This window comes from Octodon degus, unplaced genomic scaffold (assembly GCF_000260255.1).
Source record: "Octodon degus isolate 3935 unplaced genomic scaffold, OctDeg1.0 scaffold00076, whole genome shotgun sequence".
NCBI lineage: Eukaryota > Metazoa > Chordata > Mammalia > Rodentia > Octodontidae > Octodon > Octodon degus.
In genome coordinates this window covers 8,145,341-8,162,150 of record NW_004524652.1, presented here as the reverse complement: position 1 = coordinate 8,162,150, position 16,810 = coordinate 8,145,341, and the positions used below count along the sequence as shown (strand labels likewise).

Genomic DNA, 16,810 nt, shown 5'->3' with positions numbered 1-16,810 from the left:
TTTGTGCCAGGAGTTGAAGTCAGGAACTTGTGCTTGTCAGATGGGCTCTGTGCCACTGAGCTACCTCTCCAGCCAAGAATATTTCTTTATATCCGAACACTTCCTTAGAGTCAATTCTTTAAGAGAAATTCCTGTATCAAAGGCCATCAACCAAGGTCTGGAGTTTGATCCCAGGTATTGTTAAATAAATAAATAAATAGGCCACCAGCCTTTGTAAGGCCTATAGTGTGAGTACTGTCGTGCTCTCCAAAAAGGTTAGACTACTTCGTGCTTTTCCAGCTGAAATGAGATAGACCTCATCAGTAAGCTTCTGTTCATCTTGGATCTGTGCATTTAACATTTATAAATTTACAAGGCTCTTCAACAGTTATTTTTTATGTGAATCCGTTTCTAGCTGGTGAATAGTTGCAGAATTGATTGAATTGTTGCTAAGAATCCCAAGGACCTACTAAATAAATGACTGCAGATACTGTGCCAGGGACTACAAAAGTGACTTCTACAAAGAGTGCTTTCTGTGGAAGGGCCCAGTACTGTTTTTACTCAGGCTGATTCCAGTGCATTTTTACACTGTTTTTTCTGTTACTCATTAACAAATTATTTGAAAAAGAAAGGGAATTTATCCCTTTTTGGACTGCTATAACTGTACATTTTGATCTTTGAAGAATCATCTAGTGAGGTTTTTGGTTTTTTTTTTAACGTATCAGAATTAGTCTGAGCCATACTTTGAGGTAGATACAAAAAGTTGGCTCTGCTGAATGAAGCAAATAGAAAGTGCTTCTGTTTTAACTTCATTGTTTGAGTAGCAGTTTTTTTTTTTTTAATTTTATTTATTTGTGTGTGTGTGTGCGCGTGCGCGCGCGTGGCCAGCTCAGCCCACCAGGGGGCAGGGCTGGCTGGCATGTGGTGCTGGGGGATTGAACCGCGGTCCCTGTGCTTTGCTTAGCTTAGCTTGTTCTAAGTAGGTGCTTTAGACCACTGAGCCATCTCACCAGCCCCTGGGTAGCAGTTTTACAACATGAACGTAGATTTGCACTATTTCCATAAGAGCCAGTAAACCTCTTATGGTCTCTAGGTTTACTGCTAATTGATAACATGGCTATCCATTTTGTATGTGTGTGAAATGAGAAAGCCTAAATAGGGATGCCTTATACATGTGTTGTTTTTAGAAATTCATTTCTCAGAAGGTAGTCATGGCAGTGCACGCCTGTAATCCCAGCACTTGGGAGGCTGAGGCAGGCGGATCCAAGAGAGTTGGAAACGAGCCTGGACTACATAGTGAGTTTAAGGCCAGGCTGAGCTACCTAGCAAGACCCTGTTTTGTTTTTGTTTATGTTTTTTAAAAAAGCATTCTTGGTTCTTGAGCTGCCACTTATTAAATATAACTGTTTTTCTTACTAATATATGCTGAACAGCTAATGGGTTTTGGTAGGGTTGGTGTATTTTGTAAGTACATTCTATATAAAGGCATCAGTATATTTACAGATGATTTTAATTCAGTGAGGTCAATTAGTATTAATCTGTAACCATCTTATTTTATCAGGATTTCAAATTGAAAATGATTGACCTACTTGTTTGTTAGTGAGTTAAAAGAAGGAAAACATTTTCAACATTTTTGTTAGGTTGTTAAAACTGAGCTGAAAGGGCAATCAATGTATTTCTATTCCAAGTCATTATTGAAATTTCTCTGAAAATATACATGTGGCATTGTAAAAAGGGCAAAGGCTAAGCTGGGAAGACTGAACTGGGGGCTTTGATTCAAGACTAGTTCATATTGTAAATATTGTATGTGAAATGTAAAGTACAGTTGTGTTTGTTAGCCTTTATTTTTATTTTTTAATGGAAATCCTTGGTTTTTTTAAAATTTTTTTTAAAATTTTATTTGTGTGTGTGTGTGTGGCCAGCTCAGCCCACCAGGGGGTGGCCCTGGCTGGCATGTGGTGCTGGGGGATTGAACCGCGGTCCCTTTGCTTTGCTAAGTTTGTTCTAAGTAGTTGCTTTAGACCACTGAGCCATCTCACCAGCCCCTCTTGTTTATTTTTTAAATTTTTTAATTTATTTATGAATTTAGGGCAGGGTCTGCAGTGTATACAGGGTCTCACTACATAGATAAGACTCATAGTGATTGTCCTCTTTTCATCCTCCCAAGTGCTGGGATTACAGGCGCGTACCACCCAGTCTCAATCGCCGCTTCAGCAGACATGTAGGGTATCGAACCCCAGCCACTGCACTCTGCTGAAGCAGGTGCTTTAGTCCACTGAGGTATCTGGCCAGCCTGTTAGCCTTTATTTTTATTTTTTATTTTTTAATATTTATTTTTATTTATTACATTTATTTATTGTGTGTGTGTGTGGCCAGCTCAGCCCACCAGGGGGCGGGGCTGGCTGGCATGTGGAGCTGGAGGATTGAACCGCGGTCCCTGTGCTTTGCCAAGCTTGTTTCAAGTAGGTGCTTTAGACCACTGAGCCATCTCTCCAGCCCCTGTTAGCCTTTATTTTTATCTGGAATTTCTAAAGTGGTCTTTCTCTTGTAGCATGGTTATTTAGAGTCCCCGACTTGAAGAAAGGAATTCTAGAGAGAATTTGTCCTCCTGCCTCTCATTTCCCAAATGAGGAAACTAAAGCTTAGCAGAAGTTTGGGCCAGTATCCTAGCTCCAGTCAGTGGGAAAGAAAACTGGGAGTGGTGGTGTCTCCTGGTGCATTTTCAGTGCCCTGTCTCCACCAGCCATCTCTTTCCATGCTCTGTGTGGGGACATTTACAGGGTGCTCCACTAGGACACTGCCCTTGTGCAGCATCAGGATCTGATTCTGGTTTGTTCTTTCTGGAGTTGTTGGATAACAGTTTAATTATCAGAGCATTGGTATTCGTGTAACACATGAATATGTTGTGTGGGTATTAATGCCTTTTTTCAGAGTGGTCAACTGAATTCATTGTTTACTGGTTGTTTTCTGTTAGTCTTGACAGGTACTGTAGGGACCACCAAGACGAACAAAACAGACTTCAAATCCCTTAGGTTTGGAAAAGGCAAGCATGTGCCCAGGGCCAGTGTAAAAGAACACACATGCGTGTGGAGGCATGGAATGAGACCTAGAGGGAGGCTTCTCAATCAGTGGAGGTAAATGAGAAGATGGAGAGGCTCCAGAGAATCAGCAAGAGTCCCTAGACTAGCTATCCTGTGGGTTGAGCTGCAGGGCACTGTTGACAGTTGATGCCAGCAAAATAGGTTGAGGCTAGATTTTTGCAGGTCATTGGTGCTGTGAGTTAAGGAGTTGGATGTTCCTCTTTTTGGCTTTTTTTTTTTTTTTTTTTTTTGAGAAGGTGTAATATATGTGTATTTTTAAAAAATTTTAATTTTTTCTTTTTTTTGGTAATTTTGAAGAGGCAGCATAGTCAAGGGGCACAGAATGCAGAGGGTATTCAGGCTTCCTAAGATTGCATGGTGAAATGTCTCCCTCTTGGGCTTGTCTCCTAGCTACAAAGTCCCTCTCCCAGGAGGCAACCAATGTCACTAGTTTCTTGTAGATACGTGCTTCTAGAAGGTTTTTACATACAGAAGCAAATAAGGACAGGAATAACGCAGGGCAGTGTTGGTAAAAACCAAATTGATACGGAGTGTGCAATGGGAGAACAGGAGGCAAAGATTGAGGAAGCTACTGAAATAGTACGAGCTAGGAAGGGCTTTAGTTAGGACAGTGTAAAGTACATGGGTTCCACACATGCTGCAGACAGCATCAACAGCTTTTAGTGATAGTAGGATAAAGAATACGATGGAGAAAGAGAAATTGAAGTTGGTTTGAGGATTTGCATCTACAGATAGATTCCTTGAGTTTTCTAGCCTAGGAACTTGGTGGTGGAGTTACTGTTTTTCAGGTGGCAAATGCAGGAAGAAGCATTGCGTTTGACAGTGGAAGGCAGGAAGGCGATTGCTTTGTGCAGGAGTCATATCGGACGCAGAATCCTTGGCCTTCCAATGCCCTTCCATCCGGCTGGTCTGCACTTGAGAGCAGTGATCCCCACTAGTCACCTGGTCACATGGGGATGGGGCTCTGAAGGTCATTTCAGGGTGCCACAGAGATTGAAAGTTGCTGTGCCAGGTGTTTGGCTGGCCATTGGTGATGAAAAGATGGTTAGAGGTGCCGCAGTTGTAATGACCAAAGCAAATGGTTAGACCCTTCTGTATTACTAGTTATTTTAAAATTTCCTATTTAAAATGAGAACTCCAGGTTTGAACTCTGACACACTATAAGCAGCATGAACTGAAGAGGTATTTGTTAAATGAGGTTATTTCAGACTCACTATGGGGAGGAGGGTAATTTCTTCAAAGTGCAGGTGAATTTTTTTCCTTGTTTTTTGCAGACAGATATTTATTCCTTAGTACTGTTGGATGTTTAATGGCCTATTGAATGGTGGTAGGTGTGTGGCTAGATAAGCTGAATGGACCACTCGTCTTTTAGGCATTCTCTCCGAGTGGGCATTGTCTTTCGGTTGTGACCACAGTGTGCAGAGTTGGCAGCGTGCCAACTGTGTGCAGAGTTGGCAGCGTGCAGGTGGATCAGAGACAAGTTGTTTTAAGATTTTAAGGGTCAGAGATTTTCTCCTGTTTGCTTCAGGCTAGACTGGCCTTTGTGCTGCCAGTTGATCTTTCTTAAAGATAGTCATAACTCTCATACACTGAATGTCAGGAGCTGGGCGCTGCAGGAGGCACTTGCTAGCGTGTTATCCATTTATTCTTCTGCCAAGCCTGATATTAATTCTCATTTGTGAGTAGAGCTTCATGAGGCTCCAGTTGCTGCCCAAGTATGATGTGCTTAGTATGCTTTTTGTCCTGGTCCTGGTCCTGGAGTTAGAACCCAGATCTGCCTTCCAGGCCAGTGCCCTATCCTAGGATCCACACTGCCTTTCAAGTTAGGAGTAATCCTTTAAACTTTCCTTTACCGAGATGGCTTATGCTGAATGTGAATACTACTTAATTATTAGCTGTACCTAAACTAATAGTGGAACAAGCCCCTTAATTAAGATCTGTAAAAACCTCCCAAAGCCTTTTGGCTTTGGTGGCCTTAGGGCCTGCCTTTCCTTCCAGGGGCTCCTGAGTGCCCTGACTCGTGTCAGGCTGCATTGTTTGTGCTGATTAATGGTGAGAGCTTCCTGGCATAGGGTGTAATAGTCATTTACCTGGAGGTCAGGTTTCTGTGCCTAAAATTCTCACCTAACTTTCACGACACGTGCTTTATCCTTACCAGTCAAAAATCATAGAAATTACTCAGAACTCCACAGCATCCTCCCCACAATTCACATTTGCATCCTTCAAGGCTCGTTTTAGATGCCCTTTATGTCTCCATGAATCCTTTTCTGATTCCTTCAGCTAGGTATTACTCAGATTCTCCTTGCTTTTGTTTCATTGGTGCGTATGTTTTATTATAGTTACTTGTCTTAGCTATCTCCAGAGTCCCCCTCCAGTAAGTCATTATCACTTGATTTTAACTTCTAATGAGCAGAACTCTTATTACATATAAATCTTTCTTAACTTTTTCACGAGTTTTTTTTTGGAACCGGGGATTGAATTCAGGCCCTTGCGCTTGCCAGGGAAGCGCTTATTCCACTGAGCCATCTCCCCAGCCCCTTCACAAGTATGTTCGATAGGATGTGTTGCATAACTTTAGTAGCAAATGTGTATAGGACATAGTTTTAACTGGGGTTATATAGTTTTTTTTGTTATCCCTTCCATAAAAGTAACACATTAGCCATGGTTCTGGCAGTGGTGCACGCGTATAATCCTAGCACTCTGAGAGGCTGAGATAGAATTGCCATTTGAGTGTCTTAGCAAGACTGTCTCAAAGTACCATGCGGCAGTGTAGCTCATTGTGAAGGCTGTGGGGGTAATTCCCAGACTGGGGAAAAAAAATAACCTGTATTATTCAAATTGGAAAGTATGGGACATAAAAAGAAAAAAATCTCATTGTCTTATCACTCATTACTTAGTTGGACAATATGTAAACAGTGTTCAAAAATTGACAGTGTCCACTTGGCAGGCTTATTCAGAGAAATTATGTTTTCATTTACATGGAGAAGAGTTTTGGGTTTTTTTTTTTTTGTTGTTGTTGTTTTTTCTTTCTTTTTTTGGTTGCTGCAGGGTGTCACCACGCAGCTCAGACTCATGGTGATCTTCTGCTTTCAGCCTCCCCAGCACTGGGATTATAGGCGTGTGTCACTACTCTCAGACTCTGACCAGCTCAGCCTGTCCAGGGGGCAGGGCTGGCAGCATGTGGTTCGATGATTGAACCAAGGTCCCTGCACTTGCCTAAGCAGGCACTTTAGTATACTGAGTTACATTGCCAACCTGGTTTGGTTTTGAGACGGAGTCTTGCTTGGTAGCTCAGGCTGCTTTAAATTCACTATATAGCCCACACTGGCCTTGAACTCAATGGTAGTCTTCCTGCCTCAGCCTCCCAAGTGCTGGAATTACAGGAGTGTGCTGCCATGCCTGATTTAAATGAGGAGGGTCTGTGTGTGAATGTTGTCTTCTCTAAGAGGATGGTATTTTAGTCAAGAGAAGTTATTATTTTTATGAGTAGAGAGAAGAAAGCAGACATTAAATTGTAGCTTCTTTGACACTAGGTCAAGGATATGTGGTTTAGAGGTCAGTGCGTTGGTATACATATGTAGCCCCAGCTACTTGGGAATCTGAAGCAGGAAAATCATTTGGGCCCATGGATGCAGTTTGAGGCCATTCAGTTTAACTGTCCTACATGTTGTGTTAACCTAGGAGCAGAATTCTAGATCTAATCTTAGAAAGTTTTTCCCACAGCCTATGGGGCCAGTAGAAGTAGATACATACCGGGTAGCGGGCCATTAATTACTTGATACTTCCTTACTTAAATTAGTTGGTCTTATATTACATTTCCTAAAAACTAACAAGCCGCAGCTTTAACAGAGGCCATTAATTCTGTATCACATTTAGTACCCAGACTGTAGTGGTCCTAATATATAATACAAGTATAATACCTGGACTTCCTCCAAGGTGATTTGTTTGGTGCTTCCTCTTGTCCAGAAAGCACTGCTAACAATACTTAGCCTTTGAGGAAGACATTGTTACAGGCCAGAAAAGAGTGACGCTGACCTTTTCAGTGACTTGGTCTTCACCTCTTCAGTTTGTGGAAGGCCAATGATTCATACCAGTTGTATAAGCTCCCCAAACCACAGTTGAACAAGAATAGCTAATTCCATGTTAAGCCTTTAGTTTTTAAACAGAAGAGCTAATGTTAGAGGAGGAAACTTCTTTTTTATGCTTCTGTTTCTTCACACTGTTGTTTCTTAACCCTCATTTCAGCACTTTTTCCTGTAGTTCAGGACAAAACAACTGCCTACAGTAGCCTAGAAATTATCTTCCCAGGTTAATGATGTATTCTGGATAATAGTTTTAATTTGATTTTTAAGTAATCTCATATTTCCCAAGCTAATAAGGAATAGCTATTTGGTTTACAATGTACAGTAGACTATTCTTGCTCTTTGAGTTTTGTCAGCTGTGCTGAGCAGTCTCATTGGTTGAGGAGAATCTGAGTTTTGCTTATGGATTTCATCTTTACGCATTTTATTACAAGGTTGGAACTCTCCACTGTCCTGGCTTCATTCAGATTAACTCTTCTGCTTAAGAGATTCCAGAGATCTTGACGCAGACTTGGTCTCTGGAGATTCAAGAGGCCCAAGTTTCATTCTGATTACTGCTTAGGGAAAACTTGCAAAGGAAATACATAGCTTGCTTGTTAAAGCAGGTAGATCATAATCTATATAATTTCACCTCCAGAGAACAGAAAAGACTGCTAGTCAAAGCATATTGCACTTCTTCTGAATAACTTGACTATTGAATGTATTTTTTCAGTAATCCTGCTTTTTGTTCCCGTTGGGATAATCACTTACAGATACAACATTTCACAGTTCTGAATCACAGGGGAGGGTTCTTAAACGCCCTGAGAGTGGAAGCTTGAAAAATGCTGATAGAAGTGTGGTCTGTTCTGGGGGTGTGTGTGTGTCCCTGGTACTGGGGATTGAACTCGGGACCTTGCACTTGCCGGGCAGGTGCTTATGCCTCTGAGCTGTATCCCTGGCTGCGGTCTGTTGTATTTGATAGGAAACTGAGTTTATTTTGAGATGTTACTTTTCTCTAGTTTTCTCTAGTTACGTTGCAAAATTGTGATGCCTTTCTTTATTTTGTCCTTGTGAGACAGGGTCTTGCTGTGCAGTTCAGGCTGGCCTTGAATGCACTTTGTAGCCCAGGCTGGTCTTGAGCTCGAAGCGATCCTCCTGCCTCAGCCTCCCAAGTGCTGGGATTGCAGGTGTGTGCCACCATGCCCAGCCTTGCGATGCCTTTAGACAAGTGAGGATGGCACTGAGAACACTGGCTTGCAGCATTTCAAGAAGAACGTTGGCATCTGCAAAGATGGCTGTGGCATCACAAGGAATCTGCACAACCACTTTCTCATTAGACGGAGCCTCACGCAGAGCAGCCCCCACTGATTCTTCTGTTCGGCTCGTGCCATCTAGCCAGTTTTCCTCTGAGCTTTCAGTTCACCCTAGCAGGTGAGGGGTGTGTCACTGATCTGTCCCCGTAGCACCACCGTGCTTCACTGGAGTGTGAGGCTTTTGAGGTAAAAAGCCTCACGATCTTCAAAGATCCAAGGAGTATAGACAGTTAGTATTTGAAATACTGCCAGGGTTAAATACTTGCTTGAGAGCAGCTCTCGATGTGTAGTTCAGGCTGCTCATGAACTCACTGTCCAGCCCAGGCTGGCCTCCAACTTGCAGTAATCCTCCTGCCTCAGCCTCCTGAGTGCTAGGATTATAGGCATGTGCCACCATGCCCAGCTAAATACTTTTTTTGCATAAAGTAAAATTTTTCTGATGCTTTTATTTTTTGGGGGGAGGGGGTTGTTTGTTGGTTAGTTAGGTCTGGTTTCTTTGAGGCACGATCTCACTGTGTAGTGCATACTGGCCTTAAACGCACTTGTGTAGCCCACACTGGCCTCAAACTCATGGCAGTCCTTTTGCCTCAGCTTCCCCAGTGTGGGGATTATAGGCATGCACCACCGTACCTGGCATTGGTGCTGATATTAAAATTGAAATTAAATATTCTTTGGGCATCACTTCTAGAAAATTTTGTTTTATAAGTACTTGCATGTTAGTCCAAAAATGAATGTAGCAGGATGGATTAATTTAAGAAGAATGCCTGCGTCACACTAAAGGCCAGTGGTCATGGAGAATGAATGCCAGAGACACCCTAACGTTGGCTTGGTTTGCAAATCTTTCTCAAGGTGAGCCCCTTGCGACTGCAGTTAGGTGGCTTGGTGTGCCTGGAAAGATAGGATTCTTTAAATTCCGCAATTTGAGTTTAATACCAAACTTACTTGCCTGGAATTTTTTTCCTAGAGCAAAGCTATTAAGTAAAAATTGTGCAATAAATGAAAACCTTACATGGTTTTGTTTTCTTTTTTGTGTTTTTTTGGTACCAAGAATCAAACTCAGGACCCTGTGCTTCCCAGGCTGTGCCCCTGAGCCCTATCCTCATCATGCCTCTGGTATTGTTTTCTGAGCAGAGCAAAACTTCGTTTCTAGTGGTAGGCATCTTCACCCATGCTCAGCTTACTCTACCACTGGTCTCCATCCCAGCCTTAAAACCTTTTTTTTTTAATGGTCATAAATATGGTAACACCAAAAACATTTACTTAGCATAATGAAAATTGATTGTACTTCAGAGCTTTCTTCTTCTAAAATGTATTAAACCTGGACATTATGGTTCGTGCCTGTAATCCCAGCACTCTGGCAGAGGCTGAGGCGGAAGAATCACAAGTTCAAGCCCAGCCTGGGCAACTTAGCAACTGTCTTGTCTCAAAAATATAAAAATAGGGCTGGGGAGATAGCTTGGTACTGCCTGGCAAGCATAAGCACCCTGGTTCCATCCCCAGTATCACATGCCCTGCCAGCTCTGTGCCGTGGAGGCGCACGCCTGTAATCCCAGCACAGGGGAGGCTAAGACGGGGGGATCACTGCAAGTCTGAGCAGTGTAATGAGCCCATGTACCAAATAAATAAATAAATACATTTTAAAAATAAATAAAAAATGAAGAGTGGGGGATATAACTCAGTGCAAAGGCTCTGGGCTTAGTCCCAAATATGGAAGAAGAAAAAAGGAGTACATTTAAATGGTGACATACATGTCAGAGTTATTCTTTCTCCTCTCTTCACTCTTCACTTCAGAAATAGGAAACTTAATGACGTACTATATTTTAAAATATCTATAAATATTGTACTTCCTAGTAGATCATTTCCCATTTCATAAAACTGATCTTTCTACTTAATGATACAAATAAAGGAATTTTCTGTTCCCTGTAGTCTCTTAGCCTTTTGCACAGTTATTTTGGCTATGTAACCATTATCTTAATCTAATAATAGTGGTAATTGGATTTTGGGTCAAAGGAAACACTTAAGCCAGACGTGTGCTCACAGAATGTTATTAATGGATACATAAGGTGATTGCAGAGAATTAAGGGAAGTCTTTCTATGTTCAGTGCCAATTGTCTTGCCATTCAAGGCTTTTTTATTTGCTAACTTAGCCCACCTCTTCAACTTCTCTACCCTTTGCAGCGATTTTATCTTTCTGACAACTGGTTACTTTGCTGTTCATAATCGGTTATCATATCTATGACTGTAATTTGATGCCTAAAATGAAAAAAAAAAAAATCACAAGCTATTTGGCAGGAAATTCCCATTCCTAAAATAAAATCAGTATCCTCTTTCCCCAAGCTTATTACTCTCTATATTGTCCCTAAGAGTTTCATCCACCAATATAATGTCAACCCTCAGATCCAAAGCCGGGCCCTGACTTGCTTTACCAGCTGCAGATTGAGTTCCTGACTTCATAAAGATCGTTACCCCAAGTTGTTTTGCTTGCACCTGTAGCTCGGTATGTCAGGGCCAAATTAAGTGACTTCTAAAAGTATTTGCATACCCTTTCCAACTGTAGAGTCATCAGATCATATTCTTCCTGGTTCCCTAAATCCAGAAACCTCCTGATACAAGATATATATTGACATAGAGTGCAAAGACCTTTTTTCTTTATCTTTTTCTTTCTTTCTTTTTTTTTTTTCTTCCTTTTTTGGTATCATGAATTGAACTCAGGACCTTGTACTTGCTGGGCAAGTGCTGTGCCCGTGAACTATCTCCCCAACCCAAGGACTTTTTGCTATTTGTTCTTTCCTTTGTATATCCACTAATTTTCTATTCTGTTTTGCTCACTGCTTCTAACCTAAAATCTTACAATTGGTACTTTATCTTTAATCTCTTACCTCTCCCAACCCCTCCTTATCATTCTTTCAGGGTTATTTTCTAAAAATGTAGATTGGTTTATGTCATTTCTACATAGAAACGTGGAGCAGGACTCAGGATTGTCCAGTAGAAACACCACAAACTTAATGTGAAAAAAATTTTGAGTCAGGATCTCACTATGTAGCCCTGACTGGCCTTGATCTCAGGCTAATCTTAATTATCCTAGTAGCTACATTTAAAAAATGAAACCAATCCAGTTAATTTTAATTACTGTATTTATCCCAGTAATCTAATATATTTCATAAGGTTGCATATAAAGGGATCACTATGAAGCTGGCCTGGTGGCACGTGCACTGTGGGAGGCTGAGGCAGAAGGATGGTGTGAGCCCAGCCTAGGCAACTTACCCTATCTTGACAAAACAATAAATAAAGGTAGTAAGATCCTGTATAACTTTTGCTTTTGGGTACTCAGTTTTGAAATCCAGAGTGTGTGTTACACCTCACAGCAAGCTCTTCGCAGTGCACATGAGCTGCGCTTCTCTGGGCAGCCTCGCGTGGTTAGTGGCGCCCTGCGGACAGCCCGGGTCTGTACCGTGGTCTCGGGCTCAGGCTGGCTGGGACCTCTCCTGCCTCAGCCCCTGCCCTGCCCCTCCCAGCGCTTTTCTCTCATGCCTGCCCCAGCCACACCTAGTGATCTGCCATTCTTCCCTCATTACCCTTCCTGCCTGTGGAAATCTCACCAACACTCGGGGCTGTTGTTTGCCGCTTCTGAAAGCGTCTGTCCTGACCCTCCCGTGGTGGCACTTAGGGGAGCTGTTGCCCAGTGCTGGTGAGCACTTAGGCTCCCTGCTAGCGGGGCAGCAGCCCAGGCGGGCTGGGTCTCCCTCAGGCCTCTGTTCCTACCACAGCAGACACAGTGTAGGGACACGTGCGTGGGCCCCACTATCACTTGTGTCAGGTGAACTACTGACATCTTTGAACTCTTAAGCAGTTTCTATAAAAATTATTTTACCTTTGAAATTATATACTAAGTAAAATTTCCTTTATATCTAGATCAGATCGTTTAAAAATGTTTTTATTCTTTGTGGTCTAAGGCTTTTGCTTATGCAAGAGGACATACTAATTTCTATGTAGAAATAACCACTGAATATGGATAAAACTTGGTTTCAAATAGACATGTGGTACAGTCTATAGGTTATTCTGGTTTTTTCCTGATTCTGAGCTGGAATAGCACTCTTCCTATTATATAACTTATCCTTTATAAGTAAACTTCTGGTGTAGTCTAATGCTTTTTCTCCACAGCTTTATTTGAAAGTGTGGTGCTTTTGAGTTTGTTTGTTGTTGTTTTTTTTCCTGAAGGGATTTTGCCACTGGAGTTTACCTGGCATGTTTTGCATATGTCAGAAGCAAAGCAGGTGCTCAAAAGGTGGTACTGTTTTCTGGTGGAAATCTGATTAATGTTGAAGGACTGTGTCAAAAGTCAGATTCCACCTGCTGACATTTAGTGAGGGCCAGGAATGACTATATAAATGCTATCTTGGATTTTAATGGTTTTCTTGTGAAGGACATTTATAGATGAAACCAAGTTGTGTTTAATTGGTTTTATAAGTGAGAGATTGGTTACAAAGAAATTCTTCCTTAGAGCAGGGAGTTGTTTGAAAAGAATGATTCATCACGTGGTGTTGTAAGGACTGTAATTGTACTGTGTTTTAACCCAAGTTGTTGAGTGTAAAATTGTGGTGAAATCTTAACCCCAGTGAAATAAGAATTCCTGAAAAGACTTCCTCAGAAGTTATCCTAAAAAACACTCTCACTGGTTTGCCACATTTATTTACAACTGCTTGAACAACAGTAAATGGTGACCCTACTCCTGGTAGGGGAGATTTTAGCCATCCCTGGGGCTTCTCTTCCTACTCCAAGGCCCAGCCTCTCACCAGGGCAGCGAGTCAGACTGAAACCGATTGCTTACTTGGCCTCCTGCTTCTGCTTTTACTCCCCACACAGGGGGCTGAAGAAACTTTTCCTTTTTAAACTTTATTGCCATATTATTATCATCATTATTGAAACTTTTTATTTTGGAAAGATTCGAATATATAACAAAATAGACGCATGTACCCCTCATTCAGTTCCAGCAGTGACCTGTTCGTGACCAAGCGCGTCTCATCCACTCCCCCTCTCATCCAATCCCCTTCTTCCCAGTTATTTTGAAATGAATTCCAGGCTTCATGTCATTTAGTCAGCTAGTTTGGAATTTCCCCAGAGTGAAATTTTGCTTCCTGGTTGGTCACAAGGTGGGGAAAGTTGCTGTGTTAGTGGTGATAAATTCTTTGCCACCTTCTTTATTGGATTCTAATCCTGTGCTCCTGAGCTGTTTCAAGATGTGTTCTGTAACTGCCATCACCATAAAAAATAACTTCATGTATCCTTTTGTGTTACACCAGTTTTGTACCAAGTGAATCATAAAAGATGTGTTTGAAATTTGATGTACAAAAAATTGTAAATGTATGGGGACAGTGGTTCATGCTCAGAATTTTTTTTTTTTTTTTTTTTTAAAGATGTAGTCTTGCTGTGTAATTCAGCCTGGCCTTGAACTCATTTTATAACGCTGTCTGGCCTCCAGCTCATAGCAGTCCTCCTGCCTCAGCCTCCTGAGTGCTAGGATTACAGGTGTGCGCTGCGGTGCCCTGCAGAAAGTCTTTTTTTTTTTAAACTGGGGATTGAAGTCAGGCCCTTGCACTTGCCAGGGAAGTGCTTATTCCACTGAGCCATTTCCCTGGCCCCCCTGCAGAAAGTCTTAAAACATTATTAAATTTTTGCTAGGGATGTAGTTTAGTGGTAGAGTACTTGCCTAACATGAATGAGGCCCTGGGTTTGATCCCCAGCATTTCAAACTAATAATTTTTTCTTTAATTTTTAAAAATCATGGTGCATGCTAAGGATAAAAATTAAATTCAGGCAATATAGATAGTATGAAGGCAGACTTTTTTTTATTCATTAATTGCTTTCAGTCTTATATCTACTTTTTAAAGAATTTTTTCTTGTACTTCTAGAAATTATGTTAATATTTTTTGGATATCCTTCCAGAAAGACCATTTAAAACCTTAATAATGTATATATTTGTCATTTTCCCTTTGTTTCTCTGAACTCAGTGGGGCAGAAATTTATTTTTATGTTGAAAAGAATTTTAGTCAGGAGGCTGAGGCAGGAGGATCTTGTTTGAATTCAGCCTGGGCTATATAGTCCATCAAGGCCAACCCGGAGTACATAGAAAAAGACCACCTCCAAAGTGAAAATAAATAAAATAACTGGCTTGGTGTTTTGTATGGAATTGAAGAGATTGCATGATGTTGACTTTAATGTTTTGTTGACTTTATTGAACACTAGTTTTATTTATTTATTTAGTTAGTTAGTTTTAGGAAAGGGTCTACAGGGTGTTCTGGGTGTCACTACTAGATCCGGGTGTCACTACTATTCGGACTCGTAGTGATCTGCCCGTTTACAGCCTCCCAAGAGCTGGGATTATACGTGCTTAGTCTCAATTGCTGTCTCAGTACACCCCGGAGGCGGGGCAGGGCCAGCACGGCAGGCCCAGGAATCAGACTCCCGAACTCCTGGCCCCTGTGCCTGTTTACAGGTGTTTTAATCCGCTGAGCCATTTGGCAGGCCCTTAGTTTGTTCTTGATAAAGAAGCCCCCGACCCGCCCCCCCCCCCAAGTACCAGGGATTGAACTCAGGACCCTGCGCTTGCCAGGCAAGCACTTATTCTACTGAGCTGTATCTCCCCAGGCCCTGATAAAGAAGCCTTTAAGCAGGTTACAAACCCAACAACTCTTGGACCTGTGAGAATTTGTGCAGTAGTGTTGTCCAGTAAAATATAATGTGAACCACATACATGATGTCACATTAAAAATAAACGTGGAATTAATTTCATAGTATATCTATTTAGTGCATAAATTTAAAAAAAATGTTTCAGTATGGGGCCAGGGAGACAGTTCAGTGGTGTAAGTGCCTGCCTGGCAAGCATGAAGTCCTGACTTTGATCCCCAGTACTAAAAACAGAAAATTTTTTTTCGTGTGTAATTGACATAAAATTTTATACTTTTAAACCAGGCATCGTGGTTCACAACTGTAATCCCAGCACTTGGGAGGCTGAAGCAAGAGGCCAGCCTGGACTACATAGGGAGACCCAGCCTCAACCAAAAGAAAAAGAAAAAATTTTACACTTTTTCATACTAAAATTTCAAAATCCAGCATATATTTTACACTGGCCATGCATCTCAGTGTGGCCAGCCCCGTGGGAATGTAATGGCTGCTGCATGTGGCACGCCCTGTACGGGGTGGTGGCTACTTCTGGGGAAGATGGAAAGGGCTGGGATGTGTTCTTCATTCTGTTCTTTCTTTCTTTTCTTTTTTTTTTTTTGCAGAACCTGGAATTGAACTCAGGCCCTTGTACTTGCCAGGCAAGTGCTCATTCTACTGAGCCATCTCCCCGGCCCCTCTTTTTTTCTTTTTTTAACATGTTTGATTGTTGTAGGGTCTCACTACGCAGCTTAGACTCATGGTGATCCTCCTGCTTTCAGCCTCCCCAGTGCCGGGATTACAGGCAAGCACCACTACGCTCAAACTCTGGCCAGCTCAGCTTACCCTTGGGGCGGGGCTGGCACAGCTTATGGTGCCAGGGATCGAACCGTAGTCCCTGCACTTGCCTAAGCAGGCAGTTTAGTCCACTGAGCTATCTTGCTGGCCCCTTTTATTTCATTTATTGACACATATCTGGCATTTAGTATTTCCTGTTTTCTTGTGTCCTTTTTTTTAATGTGTGCATGCTGGGAGTAGAATCCAGGGCTCCACGAATGCTAAATCACACTGGTCCTGAGCTGCACTCCCAGCCCTGCCTCTTGTGATCTTAACTACCGCAGACTCACTTGTGTCATCATAGCCTTATAGCCTCAGTACTTTTGAGAAAAGTCATTCTTAGCACATCGATGCCAGTAGTCACTCTTCTATACCAAGGCAGTGATGAAATTGAACTCTTGGCTAGGAGGCCGTGTCACCCTATAGCATCGATATGAAGGAAAGACTGCCTTCTGAGCAGAGCGTGACTTAGGAGTAATGATGTGCGATACGTTAAATAACACTTCATTTTGAATTGGGGAAGATACATGCACTAGCACTCCGAAGAGCAAATGGGGTAAGAATTCTTGAGAAAGTTGGTGACAGTGTTCTTTAATTTTATTTCTTTATTTCTTTCTTTATTTTTTAGGGGTGGCAGATGGTGTAGGAGGATGGAGAGACTATGGAGTTGACCCGTCTCAGTTCTCAGGGACTTTAATGCGGACATGTGAACGCTTAGTAAAAGAAGGACGGTTCGTACCAAGTAATCCCATTGGAATTCTTACCACAAGCTACTGTGAGTTGCTGCAAAATAAAGTACCTTTGCTTGGTAAGTAGATGGCTGTGTGTATCCTCTGAAGAAGCCACTGAAGGGTTAAAACAA

General features: G+C 41.9%; 1 protein-coding gene across 1 annotated transcript in view; it reads left to right on the top strand.

The window, feature by feature from the left end:
* Pptc7 (PTC7 protein phosphatase homolog) overlaps positions 1-16,810 on the top strand; it is a 42,061-nt gene that overhangs the window by 8,262 nt on the left and 16,989 nt on the right. The window contains exon 2 of the mRNA XM_004635913.2: positions 16,577-16,756. Coding sequence (XP_004635970.1) covers positions 16,577-16,756 — 180 coding nt within the window. The remainder of the gene's footprint in view (positions 1-16,576; positions 16,757-16,810) is intronic.